Source organism: Paroedura picta, chromosome 3 (genome assembly GCF_049243985.1).
Source record: "Paroedura picta isolate Pp20150507F chromosome 3, Ppicta_v3.0, whole genome shotgun sequence".
Lineage (NCBI taxonomy): Eukaryota > Metazoa > Chordata > Lepidosauria > Squamata > Gekkonidae > Paroedura > Paroedura picta.
In genome coordinates, this window is record NC_135371.1 from 56,162,175 (window position 1) to 56,186,868 (window position 24,694).

Below are 24,694 nucleotides of genomic sequence, written 5' to 3' on the forward strand. Positions count from 1 at the left end.
GGATGTTAAAGAGTGTGGGGGAGAGTATCGCCCCCTGTGGCACCCCACACAGTAGTGTAAAGGGGTCAGATAATCTCTCCACCACTGTGACCTGTTCTCAAGAAAGGAGGTCAGCCACTTAAGGACTGTTTCCCCTATATCTGTGTCAGCCTTCTGTCCGATTCCTTCACTTTAACTTCCAAGAGTTCATAATCCAAAATTGTTGTATAAATTCTCCACTTAACATTTTTACCTAATGGGTAAAAAGCAGCTATTGTTTCCATGTATCCCACTGTACTAATCATTTGCCATTAACTCTTACACATGTATTCAGCTTTTTCATAAAAGATACGGGACCAGACAATCTTGCTTTCCCCCTGTGCTTATTGTACATGTGCATAAGAAGCGGATGAAAGCAGCATTGTGTTATCTGAAAGGAAAAGTAGCTGGCTTTGCATTCGCCTTCACTACCAGTCACTCTTCGGCACTGCTCTGATGCCACAACATAATGTCAGGTTTGAACCCAGAGTGATATTACAGCATTGCCAATTAACATGTCCCCCCGCCGCTTAATGCACACAGATGGTCTGCACCTTCAAACATTGGAATGGTAGGCAACATTTACAGATGCATCTCACATTCTTTATAAAAATAGCAGAGTCTAATTAATTTCTCAAATTCCCCACACACACAATAAGAAGAAAATGACACAAGAATTAATATGTGATCCTAGTGAACCAGGTGCAGCGTTTCAGTCCTGCCAAACCTGAGTTCAAAAGATTACTAGACAGAGGGTTATATAAAAAATGCAAATGTGCAAATATTTGTTTTGGCTTCATTTTGTGCTTTGGTGGCAAGATTTGGAGGACTTCTTTAATAGTAGAATTGGCAGGTGTGCGGCCCCTTTTCAGCCATTTATAAGCATTCAGTACCTGCCAAGACATAGAAGCCCTTCTCAAGGTATCTATATAACTAAGGTATTTTCTCTGAGTGCTAGATCTGACATAACTGAAATTTAAAGCCGTGTGCATTGTTTTGGTTGCTTACATCCAATTGATGCAGACCTTAAAAACAAACTAATGGGAGGTTAAAGTGCAATAAATATAGAAGCTGCTTTATATTAGTTTCCAAGGAACAGATTCCATATGGCATGCAGTGTTTTTTTCCCTATCATAAATTCCAAAACACAAATTTGTGATGGCAAAAAGAAAATGCCTCAATCAACATGAGCAGATATATTGTTACAAACATTTATACAAGGCCTGTGAAGGTTGCCGCCATTTGAAGTAACTCTGAATAACTTTTTCATATTCCCCTTTTAATGCCAGGAAAAGCTAGAATTAAAATAAAACTTACCTTCAGCTATTTCCATCAACGGATAGGAAAATAAGAAGGGAAAAAGGAGTTAATATTTCAGAAACATTTCTTCTGATTTACTACTTTGACAGTGGAACATACTCATCAATAATTATTACACAAACACAAGATTTCAGATGAAAGTACTAGGACTGCAACCTTTATTCCAACAGAACTAGATCAAACAAATCACTGATGTAATTCACAATGACCTTCACTGTGAGGCAGACAGAACGTTCAGACAATGCTCTCTCTATCCTAAACATTCATCTAGAAGGGATAAGTTCTCCTATAAATGTACCTTGAAATTTTCAACACTATGATCTGAACACGATAAGTGAAACAAGGACTGCACACAGCAAATATATAACCCCACAGATAAGATCCTACTTCATTTACTCAAAAGTCAGTCCTTTTCACCAAAGCTTCTCCTTCATGCTTCATTCCTTGGTTTTCGGTCTCATTAATGGATAGCTTGATCTCATCAGACCCCAGAAACTAAGCAAGGTTGGCCCATTGGATGGGAGACCACCAAAAAACACCAGGCTTATAACACAGGGGTAGGTAATGGCAAACCACATCTGAATGTCTCTTGCATTGAAAATCCTACAGGGTTGCCACAAGTTGGCTGCAGCCTGATGGCAAAAAAAGAAAAAAAATCCTTTCCCACTTTGCTAGTTCTGTCCTTAAGCACTCATAAATGAAAAGTTATTGGTCCTTGTTTTCTGGGTAATTTCTTGTTACTTTGGAATAAGCTAAAGTTGCTGCTCATAACTGTGCTTATTGTTGAAATTGCAATCAGTAAGTAATTTGGTGAAGTCAGCCTTGAAGGACTGTTGTTAACCTGTTTATACAGCTGAGCTGTGCCTGTGTGATCACTAGTGGCTTCAAGTGATTATTGGAAAGGCTGAAGGGAATTCTGAGTCATATCCTCTGGGGATTCATTCCTTTGTATGAGTTGGGATTCTGCCCACTTCCTCTTTCTTCAGGAAGAGCAGATCAGTGTGTGTGCCTTGCAGGGAAACAAGCAAGCAGCCAGCTTTAGGCTCTCTGCACTCTATTTGCAGATGTGTGGCATGTAGTCTGCCTGCAGCCTAGACAGACGAGGGTTGCAATGTGCTGTTTTTTATAACTACTCTTTAAACTTTTGTACTCTGTTTCAGTAGGGAAACTGATAAATATGATGTTTTCAAATAAACTTTCCCAGTAAAGATTACTCTCTTTTAAACCTCAAGTCTGAATATGTGCCTCATCCACAAAAGTAACTAATAGCTGCATACTTTCAAAATGCTGTTACCCTGCAACTCTATTTCTCTGGAAGGACTCAGGACCAAGTCAAGTCCAAAAGTCCCAACACTTATTTTATTAGTTATGGCCTTAACAGGGTAATTATAATATTATGATATTTTTTTAAACAAGCAATGAGTTGCTTTGGCTGAGTAAAAAGTGCTAAATGGGCATTAAGTTTCTCCTTATCCCCTGATGATAATTTATAGCTACTGCATGAATGCTGTTAGAGAACTAGCTGGCTGTGTACTTCCTACTACAGGAAGGAGTTCATTTAGATGGAAGGGGATATTTTAAACAGGAAACTCTGTGAGGTATCAACAGGGCTTTGAATGTCTACATGAGACAGCTTGGAATGCCAAAACTGGTTTAAAATTACCACAAATCAAAATTGGGGTGGTGGTGGAAAACAACAACAAAAATAATGGAATGGAATGATTTGACTGACATCATTTGGATTATCCAGAAATACTAAATGTGGTGATTTCATAATGAATTGTTAGTTAAAGTCATAGTCATTCTGAACAGGGGAAATCATGTTTTCCATAAACCATCAAACGTAATTTTCAGACAGCTATTGTAGATTACTTGTCTTTGTTTTCATTATTTAAGATATGAACATGGACTTTCTGAATCATAATGATATTGTTAATTTCCACGATAAGCTATTTACAGTCAGATTTAATTTTTCTGTCCTACTGGAAATTGTGTTAAAATCTTTCCCATTGGCCAGAATTGTAGAAAACTGGAAAGGAAGGGTACATCTTCAAACCCATTTATGATGTTAACTTGCCATTTCAGATAAAGTTGATCAAATGGGTCAAAGGAAGCATGTCTCTCCAGTCTTAGATCATCTGTGCTGGCTCCCAGTTTGTTTCCAAGAACAACTCAAGGTCTTGCTATGTGTGGCTTTAGAGGAACAGACCTGACGTACTTCTTACTGAAGGCTTTCTCAACCAGGCTTTCATGAAACCCTGGGGATTTCTGATGGCCCCAGAAGGGTTTCCCGAATTGGTGGCAGTTTAATTAATGTTTAATATATTCTTAAAATTTGTTAAACATTTATCATATGATATGCCCTTATACGGTCATGTCAACCTTCCTCCTCCCTCCCCAAATGGCCAATGGTGGGCCTGGAGTGGGGAAGAAGGGGAGGTGCTTGGGTGGGCATTTACACAGCTATGCTTCCCAATCATATTCTGCATTATCATGCCACTTCTGGGATTTCTTGAAGCCTGAAGAATGTTTCAGGGGTTTCTCAATGGTAAAAAAGTTGAGAAAGGCTGTCTTACTGCCTTACAAACCTGCCTGACTGCTACATTCATCTTCTGAGGCTCTGTTTCAGGTGCTAGTGTCTCCTGAGATTAGCCAGGCTGTGGCACCAAATCTCCGGAATTCTCCGGAGGATTAAGAAGCTACTGACCACATATATTAACTTGGAGCTGAGAGTTCTGGGCTGCAGGCACAGCTTTGTAGTTTCCCTGCCATTGCTGATGCTCTTGAACTGCCAAAAACCAACTCTTGACTCACTGGATCAAATTTGGAGTCCAGAGAAACCTTTATTACTAACAAGGTTTTATGCATAATCATACCTTGAATAAAATTCTGTTAGTCTTAAAGGTGCCACTGGACTCAAAATTCATTCTGTTGCTTCAGACCAACATAGCTATCCACAAGAATCTATCTTGACTCACTGGACTGCCTTACCCTGAATTTCATCCACTCCCTTCAGTGTGTTTTCCCGATATCTCCTGCCATCCAGCAAGGTGTCTGCTTCACGCTTGCTTCCAGTAGAGAAATGAAACCTAAAACTAGCACTCATCTGTTTCCTTCTGTTGCATCTTCCACCTGTTGGTAAAGACTCTCCATTCTCTGGAGCTTCACTCATGAACCTTCTTGCCTGCCTTGTTTTAATTTGTTGTTTTTATGTTTTTGTATGTATATTTTGATTGGTTTTAATTATGGTTTTGTTTTAATAGTTTTTGACTTGTTTTTATCGGTTGCCTTGGTGACCTTGATGAGTAGGGATGGGCGATTTGGCTCAGATAAGCCCAGAAATACTTGAATCAATGCTGATTCAAGTACTTTTCAGGTATATCAAAGCCAAATCAAACATCCCATCACTTTAAAATAGTCATATCAGCTTATAGCCTGCCAAACAACTGAGCCTGAGGCTCAGTTGTTTGGTTGGTTATTTAAATCCCCCCACTTTGGAGGTGGGCAGTTTAATTTCTCCCCTCACACAATCCAAGCTGATCCAAGAAGAGAAGTCTCTCCCTGGATCATCTAGTTATTGAGCAGTGTGAATCACTCCCCAAGCCTGACAAACTACTGATCCCTCTGAGAGACTCCTTTCGTGGGAACAGCTGTTTAGTGGGCTTCCAGACATCTACATGGACATCTCAGAGCCCAAATTGATTCGGCAGTACTCAAATAACCCAAACTTAATTCCCTGTATTGATATTGGGAATGTAAACTGTACCAAATTTTTCTTCAGTACACATCCCTACTGATGAGGGCAGAAAGAAAGGATGTAAATGTTGCAAATAAAATTGACAAATTATTGTACATTTTACCAGTAGCTATGAAATCTACACTTCACTGCTATGTTTCAGCATTACTTTCATTCATCAATGAAAGGTAAATCCCATGGGATTGATTCTGTAAAAAAAAATTACAAATTAAATAAATACCTTCTACAGGCTTGTCAGCAATTGCCTCTTTATCTGCATTGTCTTCTGGCTTTGTGACAACCATGGATGTCAGAGGAGTCACAAATTTATATTTCAGAGACATTTCCAGGGCATCAGCTGTAAGATTTGATTTTTCATATCCCGTTGCTGTAGTACTAAGATGAAGGAATAAATAAAATTATTTGTCACAGGGTGCTGTTCTAGCCAATGGCCCAGACAGAGAAACAGGGTTAGACTTTGAACTGGATCATAATAACAAGGATTCCAAGGGGAAACAAGGGAAAGGTAACAGTTTCTTCTCACCCCTAGAATATCACAGGGATTGAACTGTGACACTCTCCCTGTTCATGAAACTATCTTTTAAAAGAAGTTTGTAGGACTGCATACTCTCAGAAAGGAACGAGAAGTTTGTAGATATTTTGGATGATGGTTGCCACATAATTCATGAGCAGTTTTGCATTGAGCTATAAAGGAGAGGCGGTCATATACATTTTAAGAAACAGGTTATATGTGCTGGTGAGGAGAAGGGTTGAAGATGCAGAGTGATATTGCTGGACATCAGACAATAACAGACACTATTCTGCTGTCCTCCTTCTGGAACCGAAGCAATTGTATTTGGTATGAAAAACACATGAACAACAAGAATGCTAAGCTGGTGGGAGGTCAGCACTGCATTTTACCAGCACAAACATACTGTGGCTCAAGAAGAGGACAGCTGTATGTTGCAAAAGAAGTACTATGTAGAAGCTCTAGCGTTCTGGAGCTTAAGTGACAAATGAGTGTCAATTATCTGTTTACTATTGCAGCTCTAAAAAGGTCCTCAGTTACCGTTTTTCTAGAAGCTGCTGAATAGTGAGATAAGCCCAGAGTCTCTCAATATAGTCCCCAAAAATGTACTTCTGGTCTTCGAGAGCTTTAGCTGTTTCTTCGATATCTCCTTGCTCAGAGAAAGTCATATCATCAAATGCCTGTTAGGAAGAAAATAATTGCTCTTTTTAAACAGAAAACTTGGCCACCAGATCAGAACATAAGATATGTGCACATGTTACAGTGTCAGGTCTGTTTTAATGGCTCTGCACTATATCAGCAACTGAGTGATCACTTTCTAGAACAGAAATGCCTATGATGAACAGAATCCCAGTATGGGATATAACATCCCCCCCCCCCCCCAATCATGCCTGCTGTTATAAAAGCCAGGGAAGTACAAGGCCCTAAAGATGGCACTCCCCCCACACCTTCCTCAGGGAGCCTATTCTGAAAAATGGGAGCCAAAATGGAAAAGGCACAGGTTCTGGCTGAAGCCAGGCAGGCTACATTAAGCAGGCAGTAGGTGACAGCCTAAAGATTGTAGTCGGCCTGCGGGGACATAGAGGGATAGTCTATTTTTAAGCTATGTCTGCCCTAGGACTTGCAATCTACATCCTGAATTTGGCTTTTTTAAAGAGACATTCTAATAATAAACTAGTTGCTAAAAATAATTAGACTGCCACACTCTGCACTAACTATAGTTTCCAAGCTGTCCAGCAGCACATTACAGAAATCCAACTGTGAAGATACAGAAATATAAATCAGCATGGTCAAATCACTTAAGCCTAGGCAAGGATATATTAACCCTCTTAGTCACTTTTTTGTTAGCCAATTTAGAAAGAGGTCAAGACTATATAAATCACAGGATGGTGGTTGTTTTTTTTTAGTTTCAATAAAGTGTTCAGTCTTAGAATATTGTTAACCTGAAGCATGAAAGATGCTTATGGTATATTTAGGACTGTGATCTGAACGAATGTAAGTATGCTTTCATTGCAAGTATGAAGAAGCCTACCTGAACAGAACCTCCCCCTGCACCTTCTGAATTGTCAATAGGATCAGGTTGGTCACAATGACTGTTGAAAGGGTAAATGGCATATTACGTAGTCCAACTGAATTCTCAGCCAGACTTTTAGAGTTATATTTTTTTGGAACTCAGCTTCAACATTTGTTTATATGGGATTCCTTTTTACACTGCAAACCACTTTTCAGATTCTTAGATCATAAAAATACTTACCCCATGAGCTTTCACCTCGATAGGAATACTGTTCAGGTCGTTGTCTATGATTCGTCCCGCTACAACAATTTCTGAGCCATCATAAAAGTGCTTAAAACTATTCTGAGTCAAGTCAGAAATGTCATTTTCAGGGTACTTTAATGTCACTTCAGTAAGCAAAGGATTGGCTACTTCATCATAAAAACCCTAGGGGGAAAAATATTAGATTAACGCATGTGTGATTCAACAGACCAGTTTTGTTGAAGTCCTAAACCTTGGTGATGAAAAAATATACATGTATAATCATGGGATGAATTACTTTTTTGCATTCTGTTGAGGAGCGCTGTCGTTATCTGTCAAATTTCTGTCTTCTGTAGAAGCAGAAGCCTGTTTAGATTGTTTTACTCCAGGATAAGAGTTTATTTTTTTGTCCATCTCACCTATGGGCAAGCACATTTACATCTGCAAGTACCTTTGTGGAGAAAGGAAGACCACTGAGATGGTTTCACCACCAGGCACAGCAAGTGCCAGTTGGTACATTCAACCAATGGTATGAAAAGAATAATGAAGAGCATTTCATGTTATTTATTTATATTAATTTATATAAAGTATTTTTATTTCACATTTTCTGTTCAACCCAAGGTGGCTTAGAAGCATAACTACCAGGCCAACCAAAGAGCATCAACATGTCAAGCAAAATTAGGGCCATATATTTTTAAAAACTCAGTCAATAGAAAAATTACTTTGTTTCTAATTTAGTATGCAAAAGATAAAGCCTTCAAGAAAAAGCTTCTTGGATAACATTGACAAATCCTATGGAAAATTATCAGTGTTGGTATCATCTGTACTGCCTTGGGAAGAGTATTCCATAATTCAGGGGCAGCATTTGCAAAACTCCAGGGATGGAATAGAGGTGAAATGGGCCACTCGTGTGGAGAGGGGGGGGAGGCAAGAAAAGGAACTCCTGCCATGTCTGTAATTGACATGTGAATTGATACAAGAAAAAACAGTCTTTTAGATATGTATGTTGCAATCACATGGCTTTAACAATCAAAAACAGCACCACAAAGACCCATTATGCACGGTGGCAGCTACGCCACACTGTCGCCATGCCGTTGCGGCAGAGCCAAAAGCCCCGCTGTCCCCTGTGTATGCACGGGGGTGGAGCTCCACTGGCTGCACCAGCGTAATGCGGGGCCGGAAGCGCCAGGAGCGTTGCTAAGCAGTGGCAGCGGCTGCGGGGGGGGATTGGGGGCTGGGGGCCCCCACTGCATGATGGTAGGGAGCAGCATGCTGCTCTCCCACCATGGCGAGGACGGGTGTCGCCCCTGTTGGCTCCGTAGAACCGCAAAGCCGGCAAGGGCAAGAGGCATCCCTGAGGGACCCCGTAGGTTGGGGGAGGAACAGGGCTGAAAGACCAGCTCCCCCTATTATGCACAGGGCTAGCCTCGACCTGGCCCTCGCCTGCGCCCTTGGGAGTCCCAGGACCATTTTCTTAATGCAGGTCTTCCGAGGGCCTGGGTAAGGCCAGGCCCTGGATGGCAGCGATGTCGGGTATAATTGGGGATTTTCCCCGAAGTCCTGTCACCGCCATTTTGGGCATTTCAGCCCGTGCATAATGGTCAAATGGAAGCCATAAGAAAATAGGTAAACAGTGCAGCTTCTTTAATCTAATATGCACAAAGCACATCTTGTAAGAGGGTATGCAGCCACCTTGTTCACTAGCTGAAGCTTCTGAGTTGTCTTGAAGGGCAGCCCAGGGTGTGCTGTGTTGTAATTTAGACTGGAGAGTACAGAAGTAGAAATCAGCATGTTCAGATCAGCAGAATCAAAAAGGGAGAATCATTTATGAGTCCAGTGTAAATCAAAGGAAGTAATCTTTACAACACTTTTCCATCCAAGAGAATCTCAAATTCTAACATTCTTCAAAAGTTATTTATTACAAGATTTTGTTAACCACCCTGAGTTCATTTTCTTGGATGGGTGGTCATATAAATCTATTAAATAAATAAATGATCTGCTAGTGATAGTCTCAATCCATCCAGAATTGGTAAATCGTGACATACTAGGCGCTGAATCCAGTGATTTGTCAGCAGAAGGCATTGTCAGGAATTTCACATTCCCCTCCCTTCAGCAGTTCTTCCTGACACTGGGAATGTTTGTTCTCTAATGGACTACTAGATTTGTGGGTCACAAGGCGGCAGCTGGGAAGGGGACATAATTGTTTGGACAAGAAATGGAGAAGAAGGTGATTTTTTTATTGGTGACTTAGTCGACCATGTTTTTGGGTTGCTGGTGTCAGTTCTTGAACTTATACTTAAGAGCAACACAATAAAGATTCTGTACTCCAGAATTTGTATTTGAACCCGCAATGCTAAATTTAGATCCTATGATTATTTTGCTATTCAGTGCTCCTGTTGGAGAAAACTGTAATCCCAGTATCTAAAAGATAATATTTGATGGTAACATCAAGCTGGAAATACTCGATATCACCACCTAGTCTTAAATAAACCTTAAAAAAACAAATAGTTGATCACAAGCATTAAAGTGAATAATACTTTTTACATGACTATGATTCTACCTGTAGCTGTAAGGCTGAATCAGAGTCTTCAAAAATGCGACGAGCCAAGCCATTGTTTTCTTTTCCCAGCTTGTCTAAAAATCCATAGTTGAGATCAAAGCCAAAGCCAAGATTGTACAAGGGATATTTTCCTTGGATGGCAGGTTGAATATCACGATGAATCCTCTCTTGAGCTGTAAAGAAGTACACAAATTGGGTTTTTCATTTGGCCAGAAATTGGGGGGGCAGGGTTGAATTTCCAAGACATACTTTCATTTTCAAGAAGAGGGAGAAGAGTTGGTTCTTATATGCCACTTCTCTCTACCAAAGTAGCTTACAGTCGCCTTCCTATTCCTTTCCCCACAGCAGACACCCTGTGAGGTGGGTGAGGCTGAGAGAGCCCTGATACTGTTGCTCGGCCAGAACAATAATGATTGCAGACCATAAACACCAGCGTGCTGTAGGCATTGGTAGCTGGCATCCTGCAATGGGGGAACATGACAGAAATCCCTTTAGTGTTAATTTATATTTTACAATGGGCTGAATGTGATTGGACTTGCACTAGTTGGCACAACCATTTCCCCTTCCATGCCATGTAGAATTGGTGAGCAACCAGTGCTCTGATTTGGGCTGCCCAAGCATACTTCTTTAAGGTACTTCTTGTTTTGGTTCTTGATTTGGTGCTTTAGGTTTCAGGGACCCCAACATCTGAAAATACCCTATGGCACAACAGGAAGGTGGGTTTTCTTTTTTAAGTCAAACAAATTTGACGAGTGGAGTATTATTTTATTTATCATATATGGCATGTATGACACTCAGGGGCGGTTTGCCATCGCCTGCCCCCATGTCATGCCCCTGGAATTCCCTGGAGGTTGGCCTTCCAAGTACTAGCCAGGATCGGCCCTGTTTAGCTTCTGTGATCTGATGGGATCAGGCTTGCCAGGGATACCCAGGTTGGGTCAAATATGTAATAAAATATTTTCCATGGCACAGCAACCGTAACACAATGCTGAAGTCATTTCCCTGTTCAAACACTTACGTCCATCAGGATGACCATCTGTTAACATGATGATTAAGGAAGCACTTCTTGCAGGCACAGTGCCATTTTCATGGGCTTTATTCAGCATCTCAATTCCAATCATTAAACCGTCATAAAGATTTGTTGCTGCAGTACAGAAAGAATGGTTCCATTTGTAATATTAAGAATGCCAAGGGATAAATGCATGCTTTAGCTGATGACCTTTTGATCATTTTTGCATAGTACTTACTTCCCATAGAATCAATTCCACGAATAAATTCCTTTGCTTGAAACACATTCTCAGGAGTAGCTTTGACTAAAGATTCTTTCCATGAAGAAACACGGCTTTCAAACAGTATCAAATTAAAGTGATCATCTTCCTTTAAATCTTCAACTATTTTCAGTAGTGCTTCCCTTGTCTGAAATAAAGGAAACTGATTAAAATTTATGAAATCTGGATATACTGGGGAGAGGGAAAATATAAAGAAGCAAGTTTCAACAAGGACATTATTACTTTGCACTGTGCTCCAAAGCAAAAGTGCAAAAGAATATGCTTGACCATGGGGAAAAAAATCTCAGAACTAAGGAAAAAGCATGAGTAACATTACCTGATTTCCTAAACCATGAACAGATTATGGGGTCATACACTCCTTCCTCTCCTTCTGTACATGAATTCCTCCATACTTTAAGTACTTGGCACTAACCTTTTCACTAAGCATCAGAAAGTCAATTGACACTTTTGAACCCAGACTGCGTCCAAATGGAGGTTTTGTTCCATCTCATGCTTCCAGACAGGATTTTCTTAAAGTTTCCAAATGATGTTACCCTTCCCCTGTGTAGGAGCAGCCTATATCTGTTTACCCATCATCTGATATTTTGAAGCTAAAACCAGTCCTTAAAAGTAACTCCTTTGGTATTCTGTTTCACTTCCGAACTAGCTATTACAACAGCCAAAGGCCTAACTTGTGACTGCCAACATCACTTAGAGAAGAATACGGCCATTTTAAAATTCTTCAAGGGCCACATAACACCAGGACCAGGCAATATTGCCCCCCTGCCCCTCTCCTCTATGCACCTTTACAAGTGTGGAAACAGCACCTCCATGGCTGTTGCAGACTTGAAAAGCTGCAAGGGGAAAAGGGAACAAGATCACCCTGTCCCACTGTGTTGCAGCCGAAATCAGGATCAAGCCCTTGCAGCATTTTCAAATTGCCAGATTCTTCTCTTAAAAGGCATTAGCAACCACAAATTGGACCCATGGCTGCCATAACATTTAATTCAGCTCTGAAATACAGAATAAATACATCAAAAAAGAAAAACACATTCCCTCCCCCACCCCAAACTGAATCTGAATAAAATTAATTGTATGCTGGAAAGCATACTAAGGGCCATTCTGCACAAAGGGCAATGTGGCTAAATCTGAGCACTACTGAAAAGCGCTGCAGGCAAAAGCAGCAGATCGCGGTAACGCACACAGCCGTTTCTAGTGGAAAAAGGCTCTCCCACTAAAAAAAGGCGCTGTTCTCGTCATGCACAAGTTTCCGGTCTTGCAGAAATCGCAATAGGGGAAGCGATATTTTCCCACGCTTCCTCCCCCCCCCTTAGCAGCCCATTAACTGTTGTGTTCATGTTTCCCTTTAAGAACTCTTTTTTAAAAACCTGAAAACACCCATAGCAACACATATTCGTTCCTTCAATGTATCAGAAACACCTTTTCCGCAGGCGTAGGAGCTGGCACTTAATTGTTTACATGCTCCTCAAGTAAAAATAAAAATCCACCCCCCCCTTGGGCGAGATTTGTGGCCAAAATTATGGGCAGTGTCGAACAAGGGGCTGTATTGTGCTTGGGAACTTGAAAGACACTTGCAGTAGGGAGCTTTGTTTAACTTTTAATCTCTTCTGTGGAGGGACTTTAGCCGGAGAAGCCTCTGAGAAGCCTTGCTCGTTCATTGCTTTCCCCGTCTAAGGGGGAAAAAATGGCGATCGTTTAGCTGGACGTTCGGCAGCGAGATCGGGGGTGGGACTTTCTTTCTACCACCACATTGAGAATGCACATGTCTTTCGCTGGTTTGTTGCAGCTTGTGCGCAGAAGTGTAGCGGTTTTCTCAGGGGGAATCCACTTTTCCCGATTTCCCGAAAAGCGCTACAATGAAGCACTTTTTGCAGGAGTGTTGCAGGAGTGTTGCAGATTGGGTGCGACGTCATGCGGAACCTTGAATTAGTAGTGTTTACCAAAGGTAAGACTTCTGCTACATTAAAGTTGTGCGGAATGGCCCTAAGTCTACTCCGGAAGAAGCTCTCCTGTGTGCCAAGTGAAAGGCATTCACACCTCTGGGGGAAGGGTGCGGCTCAGTGAGACAACCTCGACTTTACAAGCAAAAGGTCCCACTTTTAACTCCTGGCATCTCCAGCTAAAAGAACCAGACATTGGGTGATGTAACAGCCCTCTGCCTGAAGCCCTGGAGAACTGCTCCCAGCTGTAGACAATACTGACCTTGATTCTGAATATGGCAGCTTTGTGAGTGTTCATAATTCCTGAGCATCCTCCTGGCACTGCAGAACTTTAGAATAAAGGTGTGGGGCATTCTGATGTATAGTTCAATTAGAAGATGCAGCCCTTCTCATTAGCATGGCAGCCTTCCACCCACAAGAAATTCTTGCCCTAACAGAGAATCCACATAATCCATCCCCAGTTGAATGCAGAACTGTTACAGTCCCACATGATCTTTCTAAGTGTATAGATATCATTATTTGCATAATACAAATATCCTGTTCAGATATCTCCCTAGTCAACTTAAGAAACGGGTTAACTTTTCAGAAATGTCACTAGTGTTGGTTTTATAGTGTTCAGTTACCTGGCGAATTTTATGTCCATACATGGAGCCACTATGGTCTATTACAAACACAACATTCTTCGGCAAACGTGTCAGATTTTTGGGTGCAAAAAAGTGTACAAAGTACCCATTGACCATCTGAAAAACAGAGATAGCATTTTGTTTATTATCACTCATATAAGCCATTGTAGCACAAGACTGTTAGCAGCTTACAACACTAAAATATCACAAGGTCATAACCAGCATTAGGAAAACGTAATTCGTAGCAACAAAAATAATTATTTACTAACAGCCCAAACTTCCATAATAACCACAGTTTGTGAAGACCTCTGAAAAAGAACAGCCTACATACTTCTGGAATCAGTGGAGGAAGGATGGACCTCTGAAAAGTTATTCAAAAGAGACAGAACCACCACAGAAAAAGCAAATATCATCTTGAAGGATTAAACCTGACGGCAACAAAAAAAACAACTCCTTCTAGGAGCAATGCTAGTACATGATCTCTTATTTGAAAAGGAGGTACAAATACCATTATTATCATTTTGCTTATCCATCAGCATCACAATCAGAGTTTGCAAATATCTGGATTTACCTGTATATTACTTGGAGAATCTCTGTTCACATCATACTTTATGATAAAATCTCCTTGCAAGAGAGTGGTTGAGCAATTGTCGCAGGTTCGTTGTTGATCAATGGTAGGACTGAATAAAACTTGGCCCTTAAGGAATAAGAATTGATCACCTTAAATGAATATACAATATTGTCCATGCAGAAGATTTTATATTAATTTTGAAACCCAGGGGCTCCAGTTTTCTCATTTTAACTGGCCTCCATTTAAATACATTGGTTTTTGAATGGAAATGTTATCATAATATGGACTATGTTCCCAGTCTGAATGTTATGTACGAAGAGCAGGAAACCAGGCAAAGGGGAGATTGGGCTGTTGCATGACAAGGAGTAAAAGGATTTATTTAGATAGACAGGAAGAGAGCAGAAAAACTGAAAACATTCTTATGTATCTGTTTCAGTGTGGAAAATGGGGGAAGCATATGTGTTGGAGTGACTGATTTGGGCAGTGGTTCTCAACCTTACTAATCCCGTGACTCTTTAATACAGTTTCTCTTGTTGTGATGATCCCCAACCATAAAATTATGCAAGTATTCTTTCACAGGAATTAAACCAAAATTGACCAATGGTGTGAAGATCTATTGGTCATGATTGTATATAAATTGTTTTTTTTCCGGGGTTTCTCAGTTCAGTTCTGCCTCTTGCCCGCCAAGCTGCACCACTACCTGGAGCGCCTGGTGGGAGACTACGCTGTGCTGGAGGCACTGCTGAGCGGCTGGCGGCCAAGTGTGGGCACCTGCAGGAGGAGCAGCAACAGTGGCAGCCCCCCCCCCCCGGCCAAGCTGCTTGCCCTGTCGCAACCCCTGTGAAAGGATTGTTTGACCCCCAAAGGGGACCCGACCCCCAGGTTGAGAACCACTGGATTTTGGGAAGGGCATCTGAAGAAATGAGTCCAGCTGAGGTGAGAAGACACAAAGTTGTAAGTCTACTGGGTCAATTAAAGGAAGTAAGTCTTTGGTGCTGAATGGCTTTCATCTTAGGATTCTTAAAGCGATCAAATGTGAAATTGTTATTCTTCTAACCAGAATATGTAGATTGTCACTAACACTGGACTTTATACTGGCTGGAAAGTACCAAAGATTAAACCAGTAGACTGAATAGGAGATAAGAAAAAAGGCCTTGCAAATTTAAGTGGAGCATTGATGGCACTCCAAAAGATCACTGTAGTACTTTTAAGTATTCATGGATTAATGTTTAGTGAAACTCTACCTTGGACAGCTCATTTGGTGGTCACAACATCTACAGTTTTAAGAACCATAGATACTATTCTGAAAGACTACAGCAACAATAGACGTTTCTTGATAGACCAGCTCTGAATTTTTAACAGGATAAGATTGTCTCACAATTTCTGTCCCAAACCTCCACTCTGTGTCCTTCTGTTGGCCAGGATGCTGGATCAGATGGTACACAGGTCTTATCCAGCAATGTACCTCTTATATTCCTAGGTTCATGGCTCCTGTTGACTAGACATGATCTGGCAGTTCCATGCTTGAAACTTAATTTCCAGGAGCATGGTGGACCAACTCAGATTTGAACCGGGGTCAGGAGAGGAGGATTACAATAGCACAGAGGTGCAGTTCTGATCCAATTGAAGAACCCTTTAATCTACTGATTTTTAAAGATACCTAATTTATTGCATTAAGATTAATTCTTTCAGAATTTCCTGCTTGTTTATAAAGCAGAATAATCTATTAATACCTGTAAAATAAGGATTCTTGATACTATAGCATTATACTGTAATGTAACATAATACAAAAATTGCAGCAGCAAACCCCACCATCAGTCAGGGAATGTGATCTTAAAATAATAAGGCACTTAAAAAGTACTGTAAAGGGAAAAGGAAGTTGGTGGGGGACACAGAGTTTTAAATTTTAAGCAAATGTAAAACCTGTCAGTTTCAACTGCTTTCAAATACAAATGCTTACTTCAGGTAAATAGATTAGTATAAGGCATACCCTTTTTCCTGAGAAAGACTTCTTTACCACTGGTAACAAGTCATTGTTGATGAATGTTGATTCCACTTCGAGAGTGCTGATGCCCTGAGGCTCAAAGATGTGTGCCTCTATCTGGAATGAGCAAAGAAGTTAAGCTGAAATCACAAAATAAGGTACTGTCCGTGCAACTGTTTGGACAACAAAAAATAGGTATGTGAAACGAAATTTGCTTGGCTAATGGTTTTACAAACTTGCAGCAAATTTAATTCTCAGAACCAAATTCATGTTCCAATAAAACAAACATCCTTGAACATTCAAAGATTTATGTAAGCTGATGCCGTTTGAAGATTTACTGCTGGAAAAAAGATTGCAATAACTTAATGTACACAAGAAGCTTCATTCAGACATCATGATATTTTGATTGAACTGCACTTACTTGTGATGTCTGGATGTGTGGACCTTCCAACAAACTATTTTTGAGGGATTCACTAAAGCATGATTCTCAATTATGTTTTGTAGCTGGTGCATATTAATTAAGAATTTCAGAAATTCATTTTTTCCCCAGCAGGAACACATCTTTTAGCTTGGTTAGAAGTGGTGGCTTCTGTCCCGGCAAGCTGGATTTGATTCCCCGCTCCCCCACAAGCAGCCAGCTGCATGACCTTGGGCTAGTCACAGTCCTGATAGGACTGTTCTCACAGAGCAGTCCTATCAGAACTCTCTTAGCCTCACCAGCCTCACAGGGTGTCTTTTGTGGGGAGAGGAAAGGAAGGTGATTGTCAGCCACTTTATGCACTGGAGGCTTTATGTACTGGAGGCTTCGTGCTGGGCTGCAGGCTGGTGTTTTAGTAGTGGCAGGTTGTCCCCACCTCTTCCTGCATCCACACAAGGGAGCTTTTGGCCTGGTGCACCTCATCCACCCCTGATTTGTGCTCCTGCATGGGAGTTGGGGCAATGAAGTTCCCAGTGCGTAAACGGTATTTGGGAGTCCTTCGGGCAGTGAAAAGTGGGGTATAAAAAACAACTCTTCTTCTAGCTGTTCAGACACAATGGTGCTATAGAGCAACTGAAAAACCTTGCTATTCCAGCAGCATGTACCTATCAATCTAGTACATTCTTTATCTTGCCTCTCCTTCAAGAAGCTCAGAGCAGCATAAATGGTTCTCCTGTCCTCTTTATTATTCTCAGTTTTACAGGGAGGGTACACCTTTGCCCTCCTCCAACCTGCTTCTTCATGCCCATCACCCTGGTAGCAATAACTTGGAAAACAGAACTATGCAGTTCTGTTCTCCCAAAGGCAAATTTAAAATGCAGCAGATCATAATCGCCTTGAGCCTGCCCACAGAAAGAGGTGGTCTAAAAATTGAAGGAATGAATGAAATTGATAAGATTTTCATAGGATATTTGGTGCAGAATATCTGGGAGAGAGACAGGGTACCAAGTCCCAGTCTCCTAATGTGGGAGTTCGTATTGCACACACCCACGTTCCAAATGTATGTGGCAGGTAACATAAAGAGCATAATGAACACTCAAAAGTATATCTCACAATTATATACTTGTTTCCAAAATTTATTTTACTTTGGATAGAGAAATAGTTTAGAGAATGTAGTAATATGTTGGAGAGAATGGGGGAAGGAGGGCTGTAAGAGATACAATTTATTTAAGAGAATAACAGTTTAGAGAATGTAGTGAAACAGTTAGAAGGGGAGAAAACATAGTCCAATAAATCCCAGGCACCAGGCTGCCATGGCACCTAGAAATTTAATTGTAGTGCCTAGTATTTTTAACAATTATTTTATTGTAGCATCTCTCATCTCTCTCATCTAGTTCTTTAAAATCCTTCCTCATTATGATGTATATTAAGCAATATTAAAGGTAAAGGTATCCCCTGTGCAAGCACCGAGTCATGTCTGACCCTTGGGGTGACGCCCTCCAGCGTTTTCATGGCAGACTCAATACGGGGTGGTTTGCCAGTGCCTTCCCCAGTCATTACTGTTTACCCCCCAGCAAGCTGGGTACTCATTTTACCGACCTCGGAAGGATGGAAGGCTGAGTCAACCTTGAGCCGGCTGCTGGGATTGAACTCCCAGCCTTATGGGCAGAGCTTTCAGATGGCTGCCTTACCACTCTGCGCCACAAGAGGCTCTTTATTATATATAATAAAAGCAATATTATATATGTATAAATGTATATATATATTACTTTATCGATTAGCGTTTAAACTATTACTTTTCTAGCTCATGAAAAATACACACAGAAAGGTCTCACTGAATTTGTAGAACACATTAACAGTTTAATAGAACAACAGTCCAATAGTAAGTAGAGTTACATCTTTCTAAGCTCATTGCCTAATTAGACCTTACCTCAAATTTATTCACCAGGTGCTTTGGGTTTACTTTTATGAACATCTCATATTTCCCAAAGTTTCTCTTCAGCAGTTCCTCATAGGTCAGCTCAAAAGTGACTTTGCTGGCTGCAGCAATGTTAACTGAAACACTGAATTTTTCTGTTTTTCTTCCAGAGGCCCTTTGCAAATTGAACAAAGGAAGTAATTATAAATCTGTTAACATCTAGATTGGTACTAAATGCCATACTCCAAAAAGCTTCCAAGAAATCACATGGATATTGTAAGGGGAGTATGAAGCCTCCTTACAGAAGTATAAACATTCTAATGGATTTCAGTATCTGCAATTAAGATTTCAAATTTCACACCATACACTGGTTGTCAGATCAAATGATTGGAGATCTGTGAGCACCCATAGTTCAAAATCTATTTTGAATCTGTGATGATAAAAGGGAAAAAATCCCTAAACCTAGATTTGTTATATTTTTGTTATTTGCACAGATTTGCTGCTCCTATCCCTGATTTGTTTCTAACATTTTCCACACTAGTGATGCATTATATGCTATTTATATACTACTGAAGCAAAAAAAAATGTTTTGGGTTAATTCAGAAGAGATATTTGATGCAAGAAACTAGAAAGTTGAAGGGAAATAAAGGCTCTGCAATTCAACTCAAACAAGAGAAATGTGAAAAGAAATGGGGATTCTTGAGTCGAAGCAGTGGGACTATGAAATTGTGAAACATCCATAAAATCTACACATGATAACACAAAGTCAGCTGGAACATGAAGCCCTTCCCTCTGCCACTATGGACCATGACTTCCATGTAGGTTTTATTTCTCCAAGTCTGCCAATCCAAATACGCAACAGCAAACAGGATTGTGTGTTTGGGTCATGTGGGAGTGAGGCCAATTTGCAGCCTGTGTGTTATGATGCTGCCAGACAGAACTGAAGCGAGAGCACAGTTCTGCTTTTTGTAATAGTAGGATGGGTTTTGTTTGAGATTTTGAGGTGTCTTTGGGAGTTTGAGTTTGTGGAGAAAACTCAGGGTATAAATATTTTAAATTAATAACATTTGAGGCAACATTATCCCTTCTTCTATTTCTCTGCTGGAGAAGGTATCCCAGTTGTTATGTCAACGGTCCATCTATGTCAACAGTGGTGGAAAAGGCTGTGCCTGATGCACAAGGAAGAAGACAATGCAGGGGGCAACAGGAAGACAGGCAGGAAGTGAGGTCAGAACATTCGCTCATTTTAAGGTCCATTCCTTGTCTGTCTCCAAATTGCTAGGGCAATTCCCCCCTTCTTGGAAGTGCTGCACTTAGTCTTATCCTTACTCTCATCTAGTGATGTAGTTAGGAAACTATCTCTGTCTCTCCTCTTTCCTATCAAATCTTTTAATTCCTAAATAAACCATTACGTACTCTTTAATCAGGCTGAGCATTGTTGCTGTCTTAATTACTATGCCAAAAAACAGTTCCTTGTTGGTTCTCTTGACCTTCTCAGTGACTTGTAATGCTGTCACCCAGGGCATCATTTTGAACTGCGCATCCTAAAGTGTTCTGTTTATTCTGGGAAGGAAAATGCAGACTACATCTTAGGCTTTAGACTCTCAGTTTCAGGATGCTTTGACTGGACACCCATTGCCCCCCTTCCTGTTGAGGAGAGAAATGAAACCCTAAAGCTCTCTGTCATTCAAAAACTTACTTTACGAGACCTGCCGTCTGTCCACTTGAAACTGCTTTCTGGTACTGCTTCTGGGCTGCTTCTTTTTCCTTAATGATTCCAGGATAGACAACACCATCAATTGTCCTAAAGAAGAAGGGACAGCTATGTACTGAAAGGCAAATGTATACTGCTTATTTTCATAAGTTTATCTAACTACTATTTCCATGTAGCCCATTAGACTTCACCGTGAGAGGCAGGAACCACAATTACTATGTGATGGGAAACATTTTATGTCTTTACTGCTCTTACCAGAATGGAGGCTCAGAAACTGTCAGCCATCTATCGTCTGAGTTGCAGGGCCCAGTCACTTTCACCATTGAAAGAAACATGAAATTTTATCCCTAGAAAGGAGGACTGAGCTGCTGTCTCTGCTATACTCAAAGGGACGTTCTACCCAATTTTTGTTTGTTATTGCGAGCAAGGGAAGTCAAGGCTGGTTCAGGGTGTTTTGTCTCTTCAATAAAGGTACATCTCGTTTTATTTATTTACTAGATGGCAAGGATTGGAAGGGCTCCCCCCCCCCCCTCGCTCTGAGCACATCCAGCAGCCCAGGGTTCTGTATCCCGGACACCCCACCCCCCTTAGCGAATTATATGGTGTACAGATTTGTAAAATTATTATTATTATATTTTCTCCTTTGATATCGCTGGCTAGGTCTAAGATGGGTTCCAACAGGTCCAGAAGGTGAATGTCTCCTGAGCTCTGAGGGCTCAAAGTAACCTAACACCTTGCACTGTATTTTCACATATCTTATGGTACCACCCCAAGCACTCAAGGTATTCATTGATCTCAAAGAAGAGTTGGTTCTTATATGCCACTTTTCTCTACCAGGAATCTCAAAGTGGCTTACAATCGCCTTCCTTCCTCTCCCTACAACAGACTCCCTGTGTGGTAGATGGGGCTGAGAGAGCCCTGATATTACTGCTTGGGTCAGAACAGCTTTATCAGTGCTGTGGTGAGCCTAAGGTCACCCAGTTGGTTGCATGTGGAGGAGTGGAGAATCAAACCCAGCTCACTAGATTAGAATTCTGTGTTCCTATCCACTACACCAAAATGGCACCAAAGGCCTTTATGTTGTTGTTAGGTGCGAAGTCGTGACCGACCCATCGCAACCCCATGGACAATGATCCTCCAGGCCTTCCTGTCTACCATTTCTCGAAGTCCATTTAAGTTTGCACCAACTGCTTCAGTGACTCTGTCCAGCCACGTCATTCTCTGTCGTCCCCTTCTTCTTTTGCCCTAAATCGCTCCCAGCATTAGGCTCTTCTCCAGGGAATCCTTCCTTCTCATGAGGTGGCCAAAGTATTTCAGCTTCATCTTCAGGATCTAGCCTTCTAAGGAGCAGTCAGGCCTGATCTCCTCTAGGACTGACCGGTTTGTTTGCCTTGCAGTCCAAGGTACTTCTCCAGCACCAGAGTTCAAAAGCCTCAATTCTTTGACACTCGGCCTTCTTTATGGTCCAACTTTCACAGCCATACATTGCAACTGGGAAGACCATAGCCTTGACTAGACGCACTTTTGTTGGCAGCGTAATGTCTCTGCTTTTTAGGATGCTGTCTAGACTTGCCATAGCTTTCCTCCCCAGGAGCAAGCATCTTTTAATTTCTTTGCTGCAGTCCCCATCTGCAGTGATCTTGGAGCCCAGGAAAATAAAATCTGTCACTACCTCCATTTCTTCCCCATCTATTTGCCAGGAATTGAGAGGGCCAGATGCCATGATCTTTGTTTTCTTGATGTTTTCAAGCCAACTTTTGCACTCTCCTCCTTCACCCGCATCAATAGGCTCTTTAGTTCCTCTTCGCTTTCTGCCATTAGAGTGGTATCATCTGCATATCTGAGGTTGTTGATATTTCTCCCTGCAATCTTGATCCCAAGTTGTGACTCATCTAACCCCGCCTTCCTCATGATGTGCTCCGCATATAAGTTAAATAGGCAAGGCGACAGTATACAACCTTGCCAAACTTCTTTCTCAATTTTGAACCCATCAGTGATTCCATGCCCGGTTCTCACTGTTGCTTCTTGACCTGCATATAGGTTTCTCAAGAGACAGATAAGATGCTCTGATATTCCCATCTCTTTAAGAATTTGCCACAATTTGTTGTGCTCCACACAATCAAAGGCTTTAGCATAGTCAATGAAGCAGAAGTAGATGTTCTTCTGGAACTCCCTAGCTTTCTCCATAATCCAGCATATGTTGGCAATTTGATCTCTAGTTCCTCTGCCTCTTCAAAATCCTGCCTGTACTTCTGGAAGTTCTCGGACCACATATTGCTGGAGCCTAGCTTGTAGGATTTTGAGCATAACTTTGCTAGCATGAGAAATGAGTGCAATGGTACGGTAGTTTGAACATTCTTTATGATTCTATGCAAAAGGGCTAGAGCAGTGGTCCCCAACCCGCGGGCCGCGGCCCAGTGCCGGGCCGCGAAGGCCTTGGCGCCGGGCCGCAGCTCCTCTTCCCGCCCCCCCCCCCGAAGCGAGAAGCTCGCCAGGCTGCGAGCAAATCGGCCGCCAAAGTGGCCAATTAGCTCGCGGGCCGGCAAGCTTCTTGTTTCGGGAGGGAGGGAAGAGAAGCTTGGCCGCTTTGGCGGCCAATTTGCTGGCGGCCCGGAGGTCATGGCAGCGGCATGGCAGCGGCTCAAACGCACATAAAATAAAAAATAACAATTTTAACAAAGCAGGTTTAATTTGAATTGCTCCAATGTTATACCTGAAAAAATAGTAGTTTTAACCCTAACATTGGCGCAGGGCTGTCAGACAAAATTTGTTCTTACTTATTATGTAGAAGTCTTGCCACTGGATACACCCATTCTCTGTACATCATACTGAGGAGGACAAAAGACTTGTGCAAGTGTCGTTGCTTGCAGCAAATATGTATTGGTTCCAAGAGTCACAGTATCTATCCATAAAATATCCCCATACATATAATACACTGTGTTGACAGCTACTGAACTTGGTTACCCGTTATCCAGTTTTGCCCTCAGCAGCCATTGCCTAATATTTTGCATACATACATGGTAAAATTGGTAATAAAGGCTGTTTTGGGAAGCTCCACATCAAAGAAGGCTTCCTTGGACACATTGGCACGATTTACAGCACGACTGGTGATGATATTACGGGAAAACCGAGATGTAACACTGCAATCAATCTTCACCCAGTAGATTTCAATTCCTTTGGTGTGCTGGAAAGGGAAAGATTGGTAAAGATTTACTGCTCTGCATATGGGAATTTGGGGAGAAAGGAAATATACTTCCCAGTTTTAAGTTTTAAGGACATTTTAGACAGCATAAATTGAGACAATCAAGATGTTGTTGTTGGATTAATCTGATAGGGCCAAATTGAAAAAGAAAGCATGGTTTTGGATTTAAAGCCATGATTATAGCTGAAATGCTATCACAACAAGATACATTCTTCTTTTCTATTAGTTAATCAACAAAATGCTTCTTTATGTAATAATAAACAAATGTCATAATCAGCAGTGTCCATGATTATCTTAATAGTTGAGGGGGCTAGGAGGGAAAGTAGAAGGGGTAGTAGTGGGAGGGGTAGGAAGGAAAGAGGAGCCAGCTGAAAGACAAAGCCATAACCATTGCAAACAGCAAAGAGGAATGAATATCATGGCGAGATAGCATGGGAAGAAGGGCCAGCAAGAGGAAATGAGATTCCACTTCCCAAGAGTTTCTACAATCCAGGGTGTAAACTGCAGGGAGCTTTTATTCCAACCCCAGATCAATTCAGTCCCTGCCCTCTACACAGAATGCGATTTCCGTTTGGATTTTGGGCAATTTTAATTTTCCCTCTGCACCAAGCAGGATTGATCCAGAGTCACCCTACCATTTCTTCACCATATCCAGGGCTGATTCTGCACGTACTTTGTTTTTTTGTGTGTGGATCCTGCTGAATTCAGATCGATTTGAACTCGGGTCTTCCTCTTCCCCCCCTCCCTACTGAAACAGAAAAGTGTTCTGCACTTGATTGGGAAACCTCAGAAGGGGAGGGAGCCAAGCCCAGACAGAGCCTATTTCTTTCTTTTCTTGAGGGGGGGGGGGGCTTGAAGACAACAGAGAAGGAAGGGAAAAAAACCACGAGGCAAATCTCTATCCACAGAAGGGCTTCTGCAGCTTCTACAGAAAGAAAATTAGGGCTTCCTCTTTAAAAAAAAAACTAGCAGTCTTGGCTGGCTTCGCAGGTTTAGCCGATCAGAGCTTCTGTATCATGGAGTCAGCTGGCCAAACAGAACTGCTCTACCACGGAGGGACTGCTTTCTCATGCTTTCTGAGCCGCATATCCCAATATCGAGGATTAAAAGGACTCCTGG

General features: G+C 41.5%; 1 protein-coding gene across 2 annotated transcripts in view; it reads right to left on the reverse strand.

Moving 5' to 3' along the window:
• Window positions 1–24,694, reverse strand: part of LOC143832036 (inter-alpha-trypsin inhibitor heavy chain H3-like) — a 42,077-nt gene that overhangs the window by 14,847 nt on the left and 2,536 nt on the right. The window contains exons 3-15 of one of the 2 annotated variants that reach the window (XM_077325773.1): window positions 23,391–23,557; window positions 20,359–20,463; window positions 18,672–18,834; window positions 16,330–16,440; window positions 14,340–14,465; window positions 13,769–13,885; window positions 11,164–11,332; window positions 10,935–11,060; window positions 9,917–10,089; window positions 7,357–7,542; window positions 6,144–6,283; window positions 5,316–5,470; window positions 1,283–1,341 (exon numbers count right to left, since the gene is read on the reverse strand). In XM_077325773.1, coding sequence (XP_077181888.1) covers window positions 1,298–1,341; window positions 5,316–5,470; window positions 6,144–6,283; window positions 7,357–7,542; window positions 9,917–10,089; window positions 10,935–11,060; window positions 11,164–11,332; window positions 13,769–13,885; window positions 14,340–14,465; window positions 16,330–16,440; window positions 18,672–18,834; window positions 20,359–20,463; window positions 23,391–23,557 — 1,782 coding nt within the window. In that variant the 3' untranslated portion in view covers window positions 1,283–1,297. Of the gene's footprint in view, window positions 1–1,282; window positions 1,342–5,315; window positions 5,471–6,143; window positions 6,284–7,356; window positions 7,543–9,916; window positions 10,090–10,934; window positions 11,061–11,163; window positions 11,333–13,768; window positions 13,886–14,339; window positions 14,466–16,329; window positions 16,441–18,671; window positions 18,835–20,358; window positions 20,464–23,390; window positions 23,558–24,694 lie in introns of those variants that run through there. The other variant, XM_077325774.1, reaches the window with a different exon arrangement.